Source organism: Myotis yumanensis, unplaced genomic scaffold (assembly GCF_028538775.1).
Source record: "Myotis yumanensis isolate MYYU_CA2020_CCGP unplaced genomic scaffold, mMyoYum1.0.hap1 SCAF_6, whole genome shotgun sequence".
NCBI lineage: Eukaryota > Metazoa > Chordata > Mammalia > Chiroptera > Vespertilionidae > Myotis > Myotis yumanensis.
This window is the reverse complement of record NW_027223757.1, coordinates 33,898,008-33,915,033: the sequence shown is the minus strand read 5'-3', so window position 1 is coordinate 33,915,033 and position 17,026 is coordinate 33,898,008. Positions and strand designations below refer to the sequence as shown.

The following is a 17,026-nucleotide window of genomic DNA, read 5'->3' as shown; positions in this document are numbered from 1 at the left end:
TGAGTTATGTGTTTAGGCTAGTAATAACACTATATACTTTGATCATTTCTGAGTACATTGATAATATTTTCATTTCAAAGAGGGAGTTCGGAGAGTTTGTATTCATTTTTGAAGCATCAGCAGCTTTCAGTACAGAGGCCACACACGTTTTCTAATCTCATTTTACTCAATTTCTCTACCGGTCTGACTCTGGTTAGAGGTTCAAATAAAATTGTGATTCTTCTCTGCATCGATTATGTTAAAGTATTTCTTGTCTTTCTCCTGGCACAGCAGCTTCTGCAAGAAAATTAATTGTTATAAAGTTGTAGCAGAGCAGCACTAGTGTTCTTTGAGGGCTATTCTACTAGATTTCCAGATAGTTGAGACTTTTTTAATATACTCAACTTCACTTCATAAATAAATCTCACAAGGGTACAGAACTCCAATGGAGAAGTGCATGTTTCCAGGTGCTCTCAATGTGCACATAAACAGCTTTGATTTGGGGAGCCAGAAACAGGGGGCATGTAAGACAGAAATGAGTTGAAAGGAAAAGTTGCACATAGAGTAATTTTAATCCATTCCATTTTTAAATACCACAATAAATTTAATTTTCACAATAAATTAAATAGCCATATTCAGTTTACAAAATAGAGTTACTTAGTGTGAAACAAGTATTTACAATAATATACATTATGTACATGACATTTCTCTTTGTTGACATAGAACATGGAAGTGAAAGGACTTTCCAATGTATGATTGACATGCTACAAGTGACATCATGGTCCATACGAGAAAACAATAGTGCAAAATCACCACAGGAACTTTGGAACAATGTCAATTTTATGAGATAGGACATCCTTTTAAATCATAAGAAAATAGCATTTTCTGTTTTCATGGCACCAATTCAGCATCTGAATTAAAGAGCCAACTTTCCCTTAGAAAAGAATGCATGACTGAATCCTCTCCTTCCTGCAGCTTCACAGCCATTGGTACGTTTCACACATTCATCTTTTGGCTTCAATTTATGTAAATGGCGGGTGACAAATTCTGACTCAAAGGAAGACTAACTCTTTGAGAATAGCTGAAGTCACTTTCCCCCAATACCACCACCTCTTCTTTTAGTAACTCGTCTCAAAGATGCAACTATGCAGACAGCAAATTGTTTTGTACATTTTCAGTAGAAAAAGAACTGGTCTTATATTTGGTCACACACTGTGTATATACAAGTAGAGATGGAAACATGACTTTGACAGTTGTGTCTCGGAAAAGTGCATATTTTAATCTAGAGGAGACATTGCATGTCTCCAGGTACAACACATGGTGTTGTCTGACTTATTATTTTAGGGCCAGTTCAGTGTCCTCCCAGTGATCTGGTAAAATTTTTGATTGAAAGGGTGAAAGAATTTGCGCAATTTGGTAATGACAGAGGGGTCCACCTCTGGATGAATGCGCCCCTTGCTGCCAGCCAGGCACTTATTAAAGATAACGTTAAATCGCAAGCAGTAGAACCCTCTGGTAACATTGAAATACAAATTGTACTGACTTATTCTTGGGGGAAGATTTAGGAACTTCTCCACGAGCTGAAGTTCTGGCAGAGGTTCTGTGATGAGGCGATCTCCATCCACAATGTGAAATTGCTCAATCGGAAAGTATTTCAACCACCTTTCCAAATGTTTGGTGTAGATGCTCGTTCTTACTGCTTTGTATTTTGTGTTCACTTCGCAGGTATTAGGGTCTATTGCCAGCTTCTCAAACTTGTAATACGTTTTATTCTTCCTCTCCTTCCCCTCTAGCACCTGAGTGTAATCAGAAATAGCTCTTGTGGTTGGCTCTCTGACAATGATCAGCAACTTGATGGATGAGTTCATTTTGTAAATCCTTTCCGGAACCTCCTCCGTGATAAAATATGCCGGGCTCTTTTCAATTGTGATTTGCTGAGGGTAGGAAAAAGGCATCTTTTTTCTATACCACTCAATGCCCTTGGCATAATTCTCATCATTGTCAAAAAAGTGGATTTCTTGAGAGGCTTTGACCACAGCTGGATGGAGGTTCAGCATCTCAAGCAGGGCCCTGGTGCCTCCTTTTCTCACCCCAATGATAATGGCCTTGGGGAGTTGCTGGACCAGGTCATGAAGGCGAACCTGCTCCTTGGAAACGTTGCCCTTCCGGAACTCGTGCAGCAGGCCGCGCTTAAACTGCAGGGCACGGAGAGGGAATTCAGCCTGCCCGCGGGCTCCGAATCGGCCTTCAATGGGGCAAATGGGTTGTAGCCTGCAAACAACAGAGAGACACTGTAAGAACCTCACTGCAACTAGATTCTCATTTTTCTGGTTCACCAGTCCGAGGAAGACTTTAAATGCATAAATAAAACCTCTGTTTCCCTGCCTGACGCAATCCATAATGAACATATGTTTGAGACATTTTATTTTAAGCAACACGGTATTAAATGGAGCGCACATAATTGATGGGATTTTTTTATTAGTGCTCCTTAAATTTTTTATTCACCAAGCACTTAATTGACTACGGCATGTACTTATGTTCACACAGTACAGGACAGACAAGTGACACCAGTCATACTAATAGCTTTTTAACAGCTCACCAGTTAACATTATTTAGAGAATGTGAAAGGTGGAAGATTATAATCTTTAGCTGGGAGACTGAAGGGCAGCTAGGAGGCTAGTCTTTTGGGTTTCGTGTGTATTACTATCTTGCAGCACTCATACGGCTCTTAATTAAAAACTGTTGGTATATAATCTGAAAAGAGGTTGCAGTCTTTGTTCTTGGTTATTTGCATCATCAACCTGAAACATTCCAAAATTGGCATTTGCTGAGCTTTTCATCCTCTTGAGAATTTCTGTCGTTGGCCTTAGGGACAGCTGGAAGAGTACTGTATTTCTTTTTCTTTCTATCTAAAGAGGTCAGGGTTATGTTTTTACTTGGTTGAATGTAGGAACAAACCCAATGCCATCAGCAAGTGCTGTATATCACTTACCACACCTGGGACCAGAAATCAACACGGCCTTAGCAGGGCCAGAAACCTCAGGTCCTCATTGCCAAGTCCATTTAAAGCAGGAACTCAAGCTCATGAAGGAAGGATGCAATCAATGGAGCCAGAAAGGAGGATTCCCACTTCAACATCGCCTTAAATAATGAACCACCACCACTGCTTCTCTCAGAGAAAAAGGTGTGGTGATAATTATAATGCTATTAGACTGGAGTGGCTGTTTAATTTGGCATGGCTAATCTATATGGTTAGTACATTGAGTTTCCTTTGGGGTATAGTCTGGAATTGAACTGAAATTCATTATAATTTCCCTAGGTTTATTTGGAAAGGCATTTTAACCACCTTGGTAAAGGGTGGTAAAAATGACTGTTAAGCCAATTTCTTCAACTGAAACCTCTAGTTATCCCAATAATTTGGAGTCTATGTCCACTTCTCTGTGGCAATAAGTTTCTTTCTTACATTTCCCAAGAGACTCTATTGTACCTTTCTTATGTTCTGTAATGTTTACAATTAAAAAGAGAAGAGGAAAACCTCAAGATCACGCCAAGGCATTCTGCAGAACTGAGGAGAAAGGGCTTGGCCTGTGCTCTGGGTACACAGCTGTCTATCCAAATGCTTAAGCAAAAATATGAACGTAGTTTGCTTTTTTGTGGTGCTTGTTTTTTTTATGATTTTAAACACAATTCATGCTCATTGTGGAAAACATGAAAATATGGAATCCTATAAAAAAGTTTATCACAGTCACTATGTTAGAGAAACATAAATTTTGTTTTTACAAATTTGTAAAGATTAATGCTGGAGTTCTAAATGGAAGATATAAAAGTAGCAACACACATAGAGTCAAAGATGTTTTTAATTGTGACGTTGCCTGGGACATCACAAATTCATCTTTTAGTTCTTCTTGATTGACAAGTAAGTGCTAATTCCCCAAGACATCCATTGATATACTGGATGGACTTCTCTCTTGTGCATCTAGAATGATGCTAGTGTCTGTCATCCTTGAAAGAATTAAGGCAATAATCAAATACTTTTCTGTAGGACTTAATTCTCTTAAGGAATTCTGGCTGAGAGAGGCTGAAATAGAGTCCTTTTCCTACCTCTAGAAAGGGCCATTTTTCTTCTTTCCTTCTTCTTTCTACCTTCTACCTTGGGAGTTCATAGCCTGCAGAAAAACTGCTTGTTGGATTCCATAACTCAAAACTGGAGAAAATATCACCTTATTTTGACTTCTTGAAGAGTAGATTCTGAGCATATGGCTCAGACTATATAATATGAACTTTAAGGATTGGAAGGGACAGTAAAAGTAACAGAACTCAGCCTCCCATTCAGAGTTACTAAAAGCTAAGTGTAAGTCAGCATGTGTAAATTTGAGATGCAATCCTCTCAGACTCTCAATTGAGAACTTTTGAGAAGGCCCAATAAGCAATCTAACTCCTTATAAAAACAATCCCATTTGAGACTATAGACCAGGTGAAAAATGAAAAGAATCAACTAAGTAACTAATACGTTAATGAACATTAGATCAATTACTCAATAAAAAGGAAATGATTGGGAAGAACTTGATATAAAAGTTCCTTTATGGACATAGGACAATGATACCACCTTAAGGCTTTTCACTAATAACTAAATACTACCTTTAGGGAACTACTTGAAGTCAGTGATAAGCTCTGGATCATACCGTTTTGCATAGTTAGCAACTAGTACGTGGATGTTTACTCTGGATTTTTGAAATGAAAAGCATAAAGGGGTTCACTTTACCAGTCAAAACTGACACTGGCAGAAGGAAAATAAAGACCACTGCTATATTATTTGATAAATATCTATTGTGGTAAGATCTATAGATTAGAAAAGGAAAATTGCAAGGGAGATATTTTCCTTTTAAAGTGTGGCTGCATTTTTCACAGAAAATGGGAACTGAATGCACGGAGAACATACTTCAGCCTCTCCAGAGCAATAGTTAATTTAAAGAGCGAAGAAGGAAGTTCCACATTTCATAAATGCAATTCTCTGTCCTTCACAGTCATGCTGGATGTTGCACAGCCCAGAGGTATTCATTGTGAAGTCGGATGATATTGCTCGGCTTCTGCAGGTTGAGTACCTTTCAACTGTTTGCTTATTTAGAGTCAACCCCTTGCTCTGTAAATTTCCTCTCCATAGATTTTCCATTGGTTTCTGGGCAATTACTCTGAGTGACAGGCTCCTTGTCTGGTACATTCAACTCCTGGAAACCAGAGCTAATTAACATAGTTCAAACTCCCCACGCCTGCAGCCATCTTTCCAGGGCAGTGGGTTCCAAGTTTGATGAGCTCCTTTATAGGCGCAAACATAATTTTAACTCTCCTGCTAGCACATTAATGGCTCACTCATAAATTTCAAAATGAAGATACCTAATTACATCATCACCATTTTGCTATGGCTAGAGGTCAACAACCAGATGCACACAGACCACAGTGAGCTCTAGAAAATGACATTTCTCCTGTACATGGCTTTATCCCTTCTCTGAAAATAAATGTCAATGCACACAGAATGCAAATGGATCCTGACAAACACTTGGTTGGAACAACTTGGATCTCTGTTTTAAAGGCTCAATAGATCAAAATCAATACTGCAAGAAAGCATGTTTCTTGGGAGTTTTGAAGGAGAAAAACAAAGGGGTAGGTTTAAAATTATGTCCTAAAGAAGTTTAAGTCAAGAAACACATAAAGTCACATGGGCATAGGTATGTGTTTAATCACCTACCTATCCAAACTCCCAACTCTGGCGACTAGATACAGGAGACTCCCAACAGCAAGGCTTCCCAGCACCAGGAGCTTCTGTCTCAGCCACACCTGCTGTTTGAATAGCATGGCCCTCCATCAACCTTCAGGACTTCTGTAGCCTGAGAGATGGGGATAGAAGGGCACTCATTAGCAGTCTTCTCTTATAGGCTCTTTTAATTGTCACAAAGCCAAGCAGGGATAGGAAAATAGGTGATTAGGTGACGCCACACGAAGAACAGACCTCATACAACCTTGACAATGTTCATGGTTATTTAGCAAAACTTGGTTTCCTTTTCCTGTCCTGTAAGATCAAATACAAAATTGGGGGAAGATACTACTAACTAGACAGAACCTGCTAGACAATTGTCAAAGTAAATTAAAATGCATATATTACAACAAATAGTAAATATATATATGCGCACATATATGCTTATATTTGTTGTTGTTGTTAACCATTAACAGTACTGATAACATGAGCAACTAAGCAATCTGAGGTTTACTGGCAGGGCAACCAGTAAACGGAAGTTTCTGCCTCAGAATAATAGGGCAAATGTAGAAATTGCAACCCCAATTCAGTAAGTTATTGTTTTGGGCATAACATTTTACCAACATGAGTTTGTTTTGTTCTAATTGTGAGTGAAGAAAGTGAGCAAGATCAAAAGCTATTTCTTATCAAAGTTACCAGGGTTTATTATCAGGACCCCAGATGTTTAAGTACAGTGGCATCAAGTAACCTGATGTTTCCTTCAAGTTCTCTGCCCATTTCTGAATTGGACTGACAGATTCTGAAAATATGCTTAGACTAGACTGACGCCCCTGCTCTGTGACCCCTCCTTTGGGTGGGTTTGGTGATATTGGTCTTGCTATTACATCATAACAGAAACTTAACTGGGAGCTTCAAAGTCACACCTGAAATAAGGCCAGAGAAAAGGGTAAGGCGTTACTAGTGCTATTATTAAATTTTGGGGAAAATGCAAGCTTCCAATTCAGCCTTTCTTATTAAAAATAAATCAAAACCCCCTTTCAAGAGAAGATTGTTTTCTTCTTATTGAAACTCAATATAGTAACCCAAGAAGAGGGACTACAGCAGTGGGCTGTGGTTAAAAACTGTTTTTGCTGCAATGGTATCTCCATATTTGTTATGTGAAGATTTTCTCTGTGCAAAAGGAATATACTAGGATTGATGGATTAATCTATTCATTCATTCATTCATTCATTCATCAAGAAATTACTAAGCACCAAAACATGTTCCTGGCTACTCTACTAGGTTTATGGGGGATTCTAAAAAAGATCTTGATAGACTTTTAGCCCTTGAAAAATTAACAATGTGATTAGGGAAGCGTGAAACAACCAGAGAATGCAACCTAATTCATGATAATGTATGAATAAATGTTGGGGAAAGAAAATGAAGGAAATGGTCAGGGATATGGGCTCCATGGGAATTGTGTGTGTGTGTGTGTGTGTGTGTGTGTGTGTGTGTAATGTACTATATGGGTTGGTGAGGAGGCTATAGGAGTATATCCCAAAGGGGAGAGAAAAGAATAGCATTCATCCAAGAAACAGCTAAAAAATATTTATGGAACATGCGTATGTGTTAGATTCCATACTGGGTACTATGAAGATAGTAGCCAACATGGGAGTCTGTAGTCTAGTGTAGAAAACAGACATTAAACCAATAAGCATAGAATTTACATATACTTACAAATCGTAATAACAATGAAAATGACAGGATGCAATGAGAGAGAATCACAGGAGGAACCCTCTTCAGTCCTTCCTGAGGAAGTGACACTTGGGGAATGCTTGGCTAGTTTGAGAAGTGAAGGGAGGCTGGTGTGGCTAGACACAGGGATGGAGGGGAGAGAGAAAGGGCTAAAAGCAGATACAAAGAGGGGGCAATAAAGGTGTTTGCAGGGTCTGGGTGATCCCGTGGTTCTGACTTGGCATGGCTTGCCTTGTGTGTAGGTATAATGGGGAAGAGAAGGGAAAGAGAAAAAGAGGTTTACTAAGGCTTCCTATGTGGCAAAGACATTATCCAGGTGTATTTTAGGAAATCCTCAGAAAAACCCTATGAAGCAGTCATAGTTATTTCCATTTGATGGACAGGTTAAGTGAAGCTCAGATCATTTTCTCTGACTTGCCTATGATCACACAGCCAGCAGGTCATGTGAAGACAAAGGCATAACTTATGTAGGGTGATTCAGGGCTTTGCTGAAAGAATCATTCTATCTCCAGATTGATGTCCAAAGTCCTAAGTTAGAGCCACATGCCTTTAGCACGGGGCTCTGATCTCTGTTGAAATGAAAATACTGCTGCAAGATGCAGAACAGGGTGGCAGAGAGAAAACTGTGCCCACATCTCCCAGTTTGGTTCTCTACTTAGTAGCCCTGTGCTAGGCGTTGGCCAATTAGATTCTCTGGGCCTTTCTTTCCCTATCTATAAAAGGGGATAGTTGCTGACCTCCCCACTCCATTGAGCTGCAGAGAGAATGAAATAAGTTTTCTATAAGTAATTTCACTACACAGAATATGCCAGAATAGCATAAGGGATTATGTGTCATTTGTATCTTAGTGTGAGTGAATTTAATGTGTATTGTACAAGCAGTGTGTAAAAACAAAAGCTATTATGTGGTTGAAGAGGACCAGATACAAATAGGAGAGATGGGAAAAGGAAAAGTAAATGTGCTTGCCACATGGCCTTCATTAGTATCAACAGCCCTGTACAGAGGAGCAGCTCAGAGGGAGGCTCACCTGGCCTCATCTGCTCTCTAAACCAAGCACGTCAAACTCGCAGCCCACAATGAATATTTTTGCGGCCCAGCCCATATAACGGTATGTAAGAAACATTTTAATAAAAATTTCCTAACTTAATTTTTACAATATCCAATTATACATAATTATTAATAACAAACTACAATGTTCTTCAATCACAGATTACTATAATCATGTTGCATTCATTTCCCTTATGCGCCTTATGCGCAGGTGCACCATTTCTCTCCACTAATACTAGCAGCAAATATTTTAGCAGCCGATTGTCGCGTCATTAGTCTTGTACTGACTTGTTTGGTGTGCGCAACAGGAAATATTTCACTTTCAGAGAACAAGAAAAATAGGTTTATTTGCATTATGCTTATTAATTTGTGTAGTTATTCAGTGTCTGGTAAGTTAATGTTCAAGAAAAAATATTACTTTTTATTAAAATGTTCTCTTATGTTAACGATCACTCATTTATTTCAGCCCTTTGTATTCAGCATGTCTCTATCGAAATAAACCTATGTTTCTATGAAAATTGAAGCTTTTGTTTTTTTGCGGCCCACATAAACTTAAACCTTGTTTATTTGGCCTGTGTTAGCCTTTGAGTTTGACATGCTTGCTCTAAATGTAGTGCCCACACTCTCCTGCTCAGAACAATACTACGCAATGCTTTGTCCACTTTCACTGTCCCCCTGTCTTGGGCTACCATTCACCCTGTAAGGTCTGGACTATGTCTCAGTTCCTCTAGAAGTCCTTTCCAACTGTTGTCCCAGTCCATAGTCATCTTCCTCCTCTCTGAATTCTTGTTCTTGAAGTCAGAAGCACAATTAGGCTTCTATTATTTGTAAAAGTTGGGCAATTGTTAGTTGCCACCGTCTTCTGTGTATATCATGACATCCCTCAGCACTGTGTCAATCTTCTGACTGGCTCAGAAGTCTGAGAAGGCCAAAGAGAAGGTAGTGAGCCCAGAACCTGTCTGCTTTGCTCTGTAGGCTAGAAGTTTTTTATGGTGAGCTTGCAGAGCCTCTAGAAAGCACCCACCTGATACCACCCTCAGAACCTCCAATTCAATGGGTCTGCATTCATTGTGCATCTGCATTTTTCACAGTGGAGTGAATACACCAAACTTATAATTATTTTCTACTGTCTTTTTCCTTTTTTGTCCCCATGATTAGTAAACTCCTTCTGCTTAGTTTCTTCTTGCCTTGTCTATCAAGGCACTTAATGCTTCCCTTAAACCTTAACATTTGAGTGTGTTTTCCTGAGTGGTTCTCAACCTTCCTAATGCCACAACCCTTTAATACAGTTCCTCATTTTGTGGTGACCCCCAACCATAAAATAATTTTCGTTTCTACTTCATAACTGTGATTTTGCTACTGTTATGAATTGTAATGTAAATATCTGATATGCAGGATGTATTTTCATTGTTTGCGACACACAGGTTGAGAACTGCTCAGTCTGATTAATCTTCCTAATACAGGTGACTTTATCCATCATCTTTTTGGTTGTTCACTGGATAAAACCCAGTCTTTTACTCTTGAAAGCCCAGGCCCTTTCTGAGTTCCCAGCTTGGGTAGTTAGCTTCTTTTCCTCTTATTACTCAATACCAACCTCTATACCAGCCGTGGGCAAACTAGGGCCCACGGGCCGGATCCGGCCCATTTGAAATGAATAAAACTAAAAAAAAAAAAAGACCGTACCCTTTTATGTAATGATGTTTACTTTGAATTTATATTAGTTCACACAAACACTCCATCCATGCTTTTGTTCCAGCCCTCCGGTCCAGTTTAAGAACCCATTGTTGCCCTCGAGTCAAAAAGTTTGCCCACCCCTGCTCTATACCCTTCAGATCATTCTCTTTACTGCTCCCCATACTCCTTTACTCTCATCTCTATGTTTTTGCCAGCTTCCTGACTGGCAATCAATTTCCTCTACATCTCTTCCTTCAATAATTCTAGATTCTATTGCTATCTTCCTGGGGAGGGTGATCCTGGTGGATGTGGAATTTGGGGGAAAAATCCTGATACACACCACACTCGTGGGTAGTAATAGGTTGGGTCCAGTGCACAGGATCAAGGGCCATAGCTAGGCTTAGGGCTGACACTTGGGAGACATTGCATGTAGTGGGTGAGTGAAGCTATGAAGTGACCTCATGGCTGAACTCTGCCCAAGGTTGGCAGGCAGAAAAAAAAAAGGAAAAAAAAAAAAAGATGACTGAGGATGTGAAGGCTGCTGAGGAAGTAGCCCAAGATTTAGGAGAATATTGCAATGCACCTGTCCTCAGGTAAACAGTTCATTATGAAACCTGACTGAATATGAGGTCAATATTTTTCCTACTGCCACTGAGGATCTTTCATTCTCAAAGGCTCCAGTACTCAACCTATTGACTCTCCCTTTATGATAAGCCCAGTTATTACCATGGAGGTTTTGCTCTGTGGGATAAGCTGCTACTTCCAGACCGCTCCCTTATATCTGAGATGCCTTAAATAGACCCACTGGGGGTTTTCTTTTTTTGGGAAGCCTCATTTCTCCAGCCCTATGTTTGTAGGGCTGGCTTATCATTGCCTCCTATATTTATTTATGGTGGTAAATGACACCCTCCAAAGCATCCTTATGTCCACCTGACACTGAGGAGAACTATAGTCTTTATTTGAGACCTCAACTAACGTGAATGAGTCCTCCGTGGTGAAGTGCAAAGACCACTGGATCAAAAGTCAAAGACCCAGAGTCACATTTTGGTTTAGTTTTGTAATGGGAACTTTCTGAATTTTGGTATTCCCATCTGTAAAGTGAAGAGAACTGTGGGAAAGAACTTTATGAATATCTTGGCACTTAACAAAAATAAAGCACAGTTAATTACCTTCGGGAGGCTGATAAATTAATTCTTACAGTGCATTTTAAAGAGGAAAATAATAAAATAAATGACATTCTCATTAATTGTACCATTGGATTGTGAGAAATATAAGCCTGTTTTCAATATAAAGAAAATTACAGTTTAATGGAAACTCCTATTAAACATTAGAATGCTAACACTATATTTTCTGTTCAAAGCAAGATGGCTCATTTACCAAAAACAAAAGGTTAACACTTATCTTGTTAGGCTGAAGTCTCTTGGAATGTTTGAGACATGAGAAAGCCAAACACGTAGTTCTAATGAGCTTCTTTAGTACACAGGAGTGAAATCTCATTCTGTTTTATAACCAGTCTCAGACAACATGCCTAGAGACAATATAGCAGCCTCTGAATAAACTTTGCTCAGAGAAAACCAAAAATACTTGGTTAATTTAACATTCAAGATTCCTTTAAAATTTTTAAAATAATTTTTTATTTATTGATTAGTTCTAGAGAGAGAGAGAGAGAGAGAGAGAAAGAGAGAGGAAGGGAGAGAGAAAGTGAGAAAGAAACATCAATTTTTTTTTCTGTATTTCCAGTTCTTGATGCATTTATTGGTTGATTCTTTTTTTAAAAAAAAATAGTACTTTTATTTTCATAGGTTGAAATGTAGCTTGTATGTGGCTTGACTGGGGATTGAACCTGCAACCTTGGCATAACAGGCTAATGCTCTAATCAATTGAGCTACCCAGCCAGGGCCAAGATGCCTTTTCAGTTTTCTACAACATCATGAAGTGCTTGAGCCTTTGCTGAAAGGGAGTCTTAAATATTGGGAGTTATTGCCTTTGGTCTAGGAATATAAACGAGAGAGAAACTACCCCATCCAGTCCTTCTAGACTCCACTGTCAAACTGAGAGGAGGTTGGCTGCTCTTTCAACACCAAAGTCCCTTCCTTTTAGCTATGCCAGCTATTATGGGGATCTTAATCTTTCATCGGAGCAGTCAGACTGGTAATAGACAATTTATATAGAGTGAAAGTTTTTTAATTAAAAAAAGGTAAAAGACCTACAGTGATTTTAAGCCTGCCTTCATCTCCAGTTTTTAATATTTCAGTGTTTTTCATGTTGCGTTCCAAGAGCAGCATAATTATCGTTTTTCCAGATGACTAAAGCTTTAATAAACGCGGCATCTTAGCTGAACAAAGCAGAATGTCTACATAACAGAGTATGTGGCCAGAAGCGACAAATTGTAAAGACATCTGGCAGTTTCTCCAAAGCAGCACTAAGCAAAGAAGGAAATGATTCCCAAGCTGAAACAAAGAAATAAGGAAATTAAAAAAAAAATAATAAAGATTCGTCCAAGTACTGCTCAAAGGCTTGTAGACGTGGTTACTGCAAGCCCCTGGTACCCATAAAAACAATAACAGAAACAATAGTAGCAAAGTTCATTAAAAATGACTGAACTTATATAGTAGAATTATTCCATGACCGTCTTTTGAGTATTAGCTCATTTATCCTGGGCAACAGCCTTATGAAGTGGACAGGAATTACAGTTTTTGAGCACTAGGCTCTCTGATAGTTTCTTTCACATTTATTATCTCATGAAATACAACAGACTTGTGAAATATTATCCATTTTATTTTTTTCTGATGGAAACTGAAGAGAGATGAGCAGATCATTTACCCAAGGGCATGTGGAAGGAAAATGTGGAAGAAGGATTCAAACCCAGAATTCTGTGACCCCAAAGAACGTGGCCCCTTGATTGCAATGCCACTCATCCAGCTTTGGATGCTCACCCGGGAGACTCTTAAATACTTGTTTATTGATTGACAAGAGCAGACAAAACCACTTAACTCCACCCAAATTACCTGCCATTGAACCTGGAAGTAGGGGACAGGAAGGTAAGAAAAGTAAAAGAGGAAAAAAGTTTTCCATAGTAGGATAGGTAAAAGAGGTCACTTAGGTGGTTTGAACTGGATAAAAGGAAGAATGTTAATAAGTAATGATAATAATAATAATAATAATAATGAAAGGTAGCATTTTTAAATTTACGAAATCTTTTTCATACTCATTATACCAGTTATAATTAAGACTGACCAGAATCACAGAAACTTCACTTGTTCTCCCCATAATTCAAGAACTGACTTACTTTTTTGATAGCTTTCACAGTAGGTGATCAAAATAACACTGTTTTTTTTTTTGTTTTTTGTTGTTGTTGTTGTTAATCCTCATCTGAGAATATTTTTCCATTGATTTTTAGGGAGAGTGGAAGAAAGAGGGAGAGAGAGAAACATCCATGTGAGAGAAACACATTGTTTGGTTGCCTCCTGCATGAGCCCCAACCAGGGCCTGGGCTGGGGAGGAGCCAGCAACCAAGGTACATGCCCTTGACCGGAATCAAGCCCAGGACCCTTTGATCCACAGGCTGATAGTCTATCCACTGAGCCAAATTGGCTAGGGCTACATTGGTTTTGACTGCCATTTGATTCATATTCTTATGCACTGATCTCCATAAGATATTGGTTACATTTGTTAACTATCAACCCATCCCCATCCTCTCCTCTCTCCTTCCCTGAAGCTCTCTCAGTGAATGGCTCCCCTAATGCCCACTGCAGTCACCCAACCCAGAAACCTTGGAGTCCTTCATCCTTGGCTCTATCCCTCCCATAACATCCAATTAGCCAGTAAAATTCTACTTCTAAAATGCTGTTAGAATCCACCTACTTCTCGGCACTGTTATTTGTTACTGCCTATGTTCAGGTCATGCTCTTTCTTTTAGAGCGTTATGTTCTCTCCACTATTAGTTTTGTTCCTGCATCAATTTATTCCCCATACTAATGCCAGAGTGGTCTTTGCAAACAAAAATTTGATCATGTTACCTTCAGGCTTAATATACTTTAATGGATCCCTATCATCATTCACATGTTTTTAAAAGACATGTGAATGTCTTTTGCTTCTCTCCAAAGCAACTTCACCGGATCCCCAATGGCCACATATACAGACGTTAGCACGCAAAACAACTTGTGGTTCTTTTGAATAGGCCACAGTCAGTTTTGCTTCAGGGCTGGAAGCATAAGGTTTCTATAGCTTGGAAAAAATAACTCTGTGCCTCATTTATCAGGTCTGGGACACCAATAAAGGATATCCCAATAGGATACTAATAGCCTGCCCCATAGCACTGCTGTGAGGAGTAAATGAGCACGTAAAGTAATTAGAACACTGCTTGCCACATAGTAATACTCAATAAATGTTAGCCAGTCTATTAATGCTCCCATCTTCCCTCCTCCCAGGCCTTGGTTTAATTCCTGTCTTTTAGATCTAAGGTTCCTTGGGAAAGTCTTTCCTGATCACTCAGGGCTGGCCTACATGTTTCTCCTATGTGTCACCACAGTATCCTCCCTCCCTCCCTTCCTCCCTCCCTCCTTCTCTCCCTCCCTTCCTCCCTCCTTCCCTTCTTTCTGTCTTTCTAGGATAGTGATGGCGAACCTATGACACGTGTGTCAGAGGTGACACGCGAACTCATTTTTTTGGTTGATTTTCTTTGTTAAATGGCATTTAAATATATAAAATAAATATCAAAAATATAAGTCTTTGTTTTACTATGGTTGCAAATATCAAAAAATTTCTATATGGGACACAGCACCAGAGTTAAGTTAGGGTTTTTCAAAATGCTGGCACGCTGAGCTCAAAAGGTTCGCCATCACTGTTCTAGGTCTTTCTCCTCAGCTTTCTGTGCCTTATTCCGGTTTCTCCCTGCACTCTACCACTGACTATATTCCCTAAATAATAGAGCTTAAAAAAAGAAAGAGTGCAGTGCTATTATTCTTAGGTGATCTTGATAGCAAAAATACAACTAAATGTCTTAGAAAATCTTGTGTTTAACAAATCTATAAAATAATTTATAATTAGTTTTTATGCAAAATAATACTAAAAGTCTCCATGCTTGGGAAGGCTAATATTTTCTTAAATTGCAGTATTAACATGTTTCAAAACTTTCCCTTTTTTCCCCCAGAGATACCTCTATACTCTGAATCTCAGATCTTCCTTTCAGGGCCAGGAGCTCCACTAAATTCTTACACTGAGATAACCAGCCATGTTTCATCATCAACAAATATCTACTGAGTACCAACAATGTGCCAGGCACTGCAGATGCCAGAAATACTGTGGAGAATAGGAGACCCCGACCCTGCCTCTTGTTATCTTCTAGTATTCAAGGTCAGCTCTCAATAATAGTGTAAAGGAAATTGCATCTTCTTTCAAGCACAGAGCCCAGATCCTCTTAGATGGCTGTGAAGGAAGAATTCCCACAAACACAAGGTCTTCTGGATCTCAGGGTCTCAGCTCCTGACCCTAAGATCCACCTCCTCCATGAAGGTTCTTGCCTTCTCCCCAAGTAGCCATAGTCAAACCACTCTCCAAAAAGCATTATTCTATCTTTTAACACGACTCCTGCTAAGTAAAGACTTTATTGGGTGTGTTTGGACTAGACTTTGTTAAAATAAGTACTTGTGACCAGACAGGGCTTGTGGCCTGTGCATTAGCATGGGTCTCTGTGCTCAGAAGGGCCCAAGAGTGGTTTAATGCTTTGTTGTCACTGACTTGAAATTCCTAATAATTTCTGAATAAGAGGCCCCATGTTATTTTGAGCTGGGCCACACAAATTATCTGTACAGTCACATAAGAGAGCTGTAATGAGAAGGAAACAAATGAAGAGGGGCGCAAGAACAAGGGCAGGGAAAGCAGCGCTCTGCACGCATCGAGCCGAGTGGAGAGAGAGGGTGCACATGAAGAGGAAACTGGATACCATTCGTTAGTAGATTAAGCAGCCAGACTTTCCAGCCTTCAGAGACTACATTACTTATGTGTAGGTTATGGCTCTTCCTGTGGTGCCTTCTTCTTTCACCAGACCTTTGGCTTTAAGAGGCAGGCATTGTCTTAAGTGTACCACATAGGAACACAGTCTTTCATATTTTCTTACAGAGCTGGAATTCCACTCCCTCTTATTTCTCTGAGTCCTGTGGTCTTCCCTGAGGCCCATTCCTTCCCTGGATTCTCAACACTTAGGAACATGGGAGCTACCCACAAAGCCTTATACTCCTAAGTGCCTTATCCATAGCAGAGCATGTGCCACACAAGGATGATGTTCACACACACACACAAACCAGCAGGGGGGTTTCATTAAAATAGATTATTAATGGGAGACCCTTTGTGGTAAAGAGGGCAGTATCATCACCTGTAACATGCAGATGAGCAAATGCAGAGACCCAAGGATTACAGCCATTTGCTCCTATCATAGGATAGAAAACTCTCTCCCACTCCCCTCCTCCCTTCAAAGCAAAACACAACAGGAAGCTCAAACCAAGTTACCTGCCATGTGACACTGGGTAAGTCACCTAACCTCCTTGATCTTCCAGGATTTGTCTTTACCCAAGAAACAAAGGGCTTAAGGGATGAGTTCAGCAATCCTTCCTGGCTCGAAAATTCCCTTATTCTAAGGAATTCCAAGATTGGCCCTAAATGAGTATCCTTATATGAGAGATTAATGTATAAGGAACCAAAGGCAATTGCAGTGGGGGGAAATTAGTGCCTGAGGTAAATCTCAATTTTTAATTTTTTATTATCCTTCATTTTTAAACAATCTTGACCTCTTTCAAGACGGCTGCATCACATTATACTATCTATTACTGTGAAAAACAATCCTCT

The 17,026-nt window shown here is 39.5% G+C and overlaps 1 protein-coding gene across 5 annotated transcripts in view; it reads right to left on the bottom strand.

Annotated features, from left to right (window-relative positions):
* Positions 1-532: 532 nt before the first annotated feature.
* Positions 533-17,026, bottom strand: part of HS3ST5 (heparan sulfate-glucosamine 3-sulfotransferase 5) — a 250,125-nt gene continuing 233,631 nt past the window's right edge. For 4 of the 5 annotated variants that reach the window (XM_070419279.1, XM_070419281.1, XM_070419280.1 and 1 more), the window contains 2 exons: positions 5,723-5,861; positions 533-2,250 (listed from right to left, as the gene is read on the bottom strand). In XM_070419279.1, coding sequence (XP_070275380.1) covers positions 1,320-2,250; positions 5,723-5,829 — 1,038 coding nt within the window. In that variant the 5' untranslated portion in view covers positions 5,830-5,861 and the 3' untranslated portion in view covers positions 533-1,319. Of the gene's footprint in view, positions 2,251-5,722; positions 5,862-13,472; positions 13,556-17,026 lie in introns of all 5 variants that reach the window. The other variant, XM_070419282.1, reaches the window with a different exon arrangement.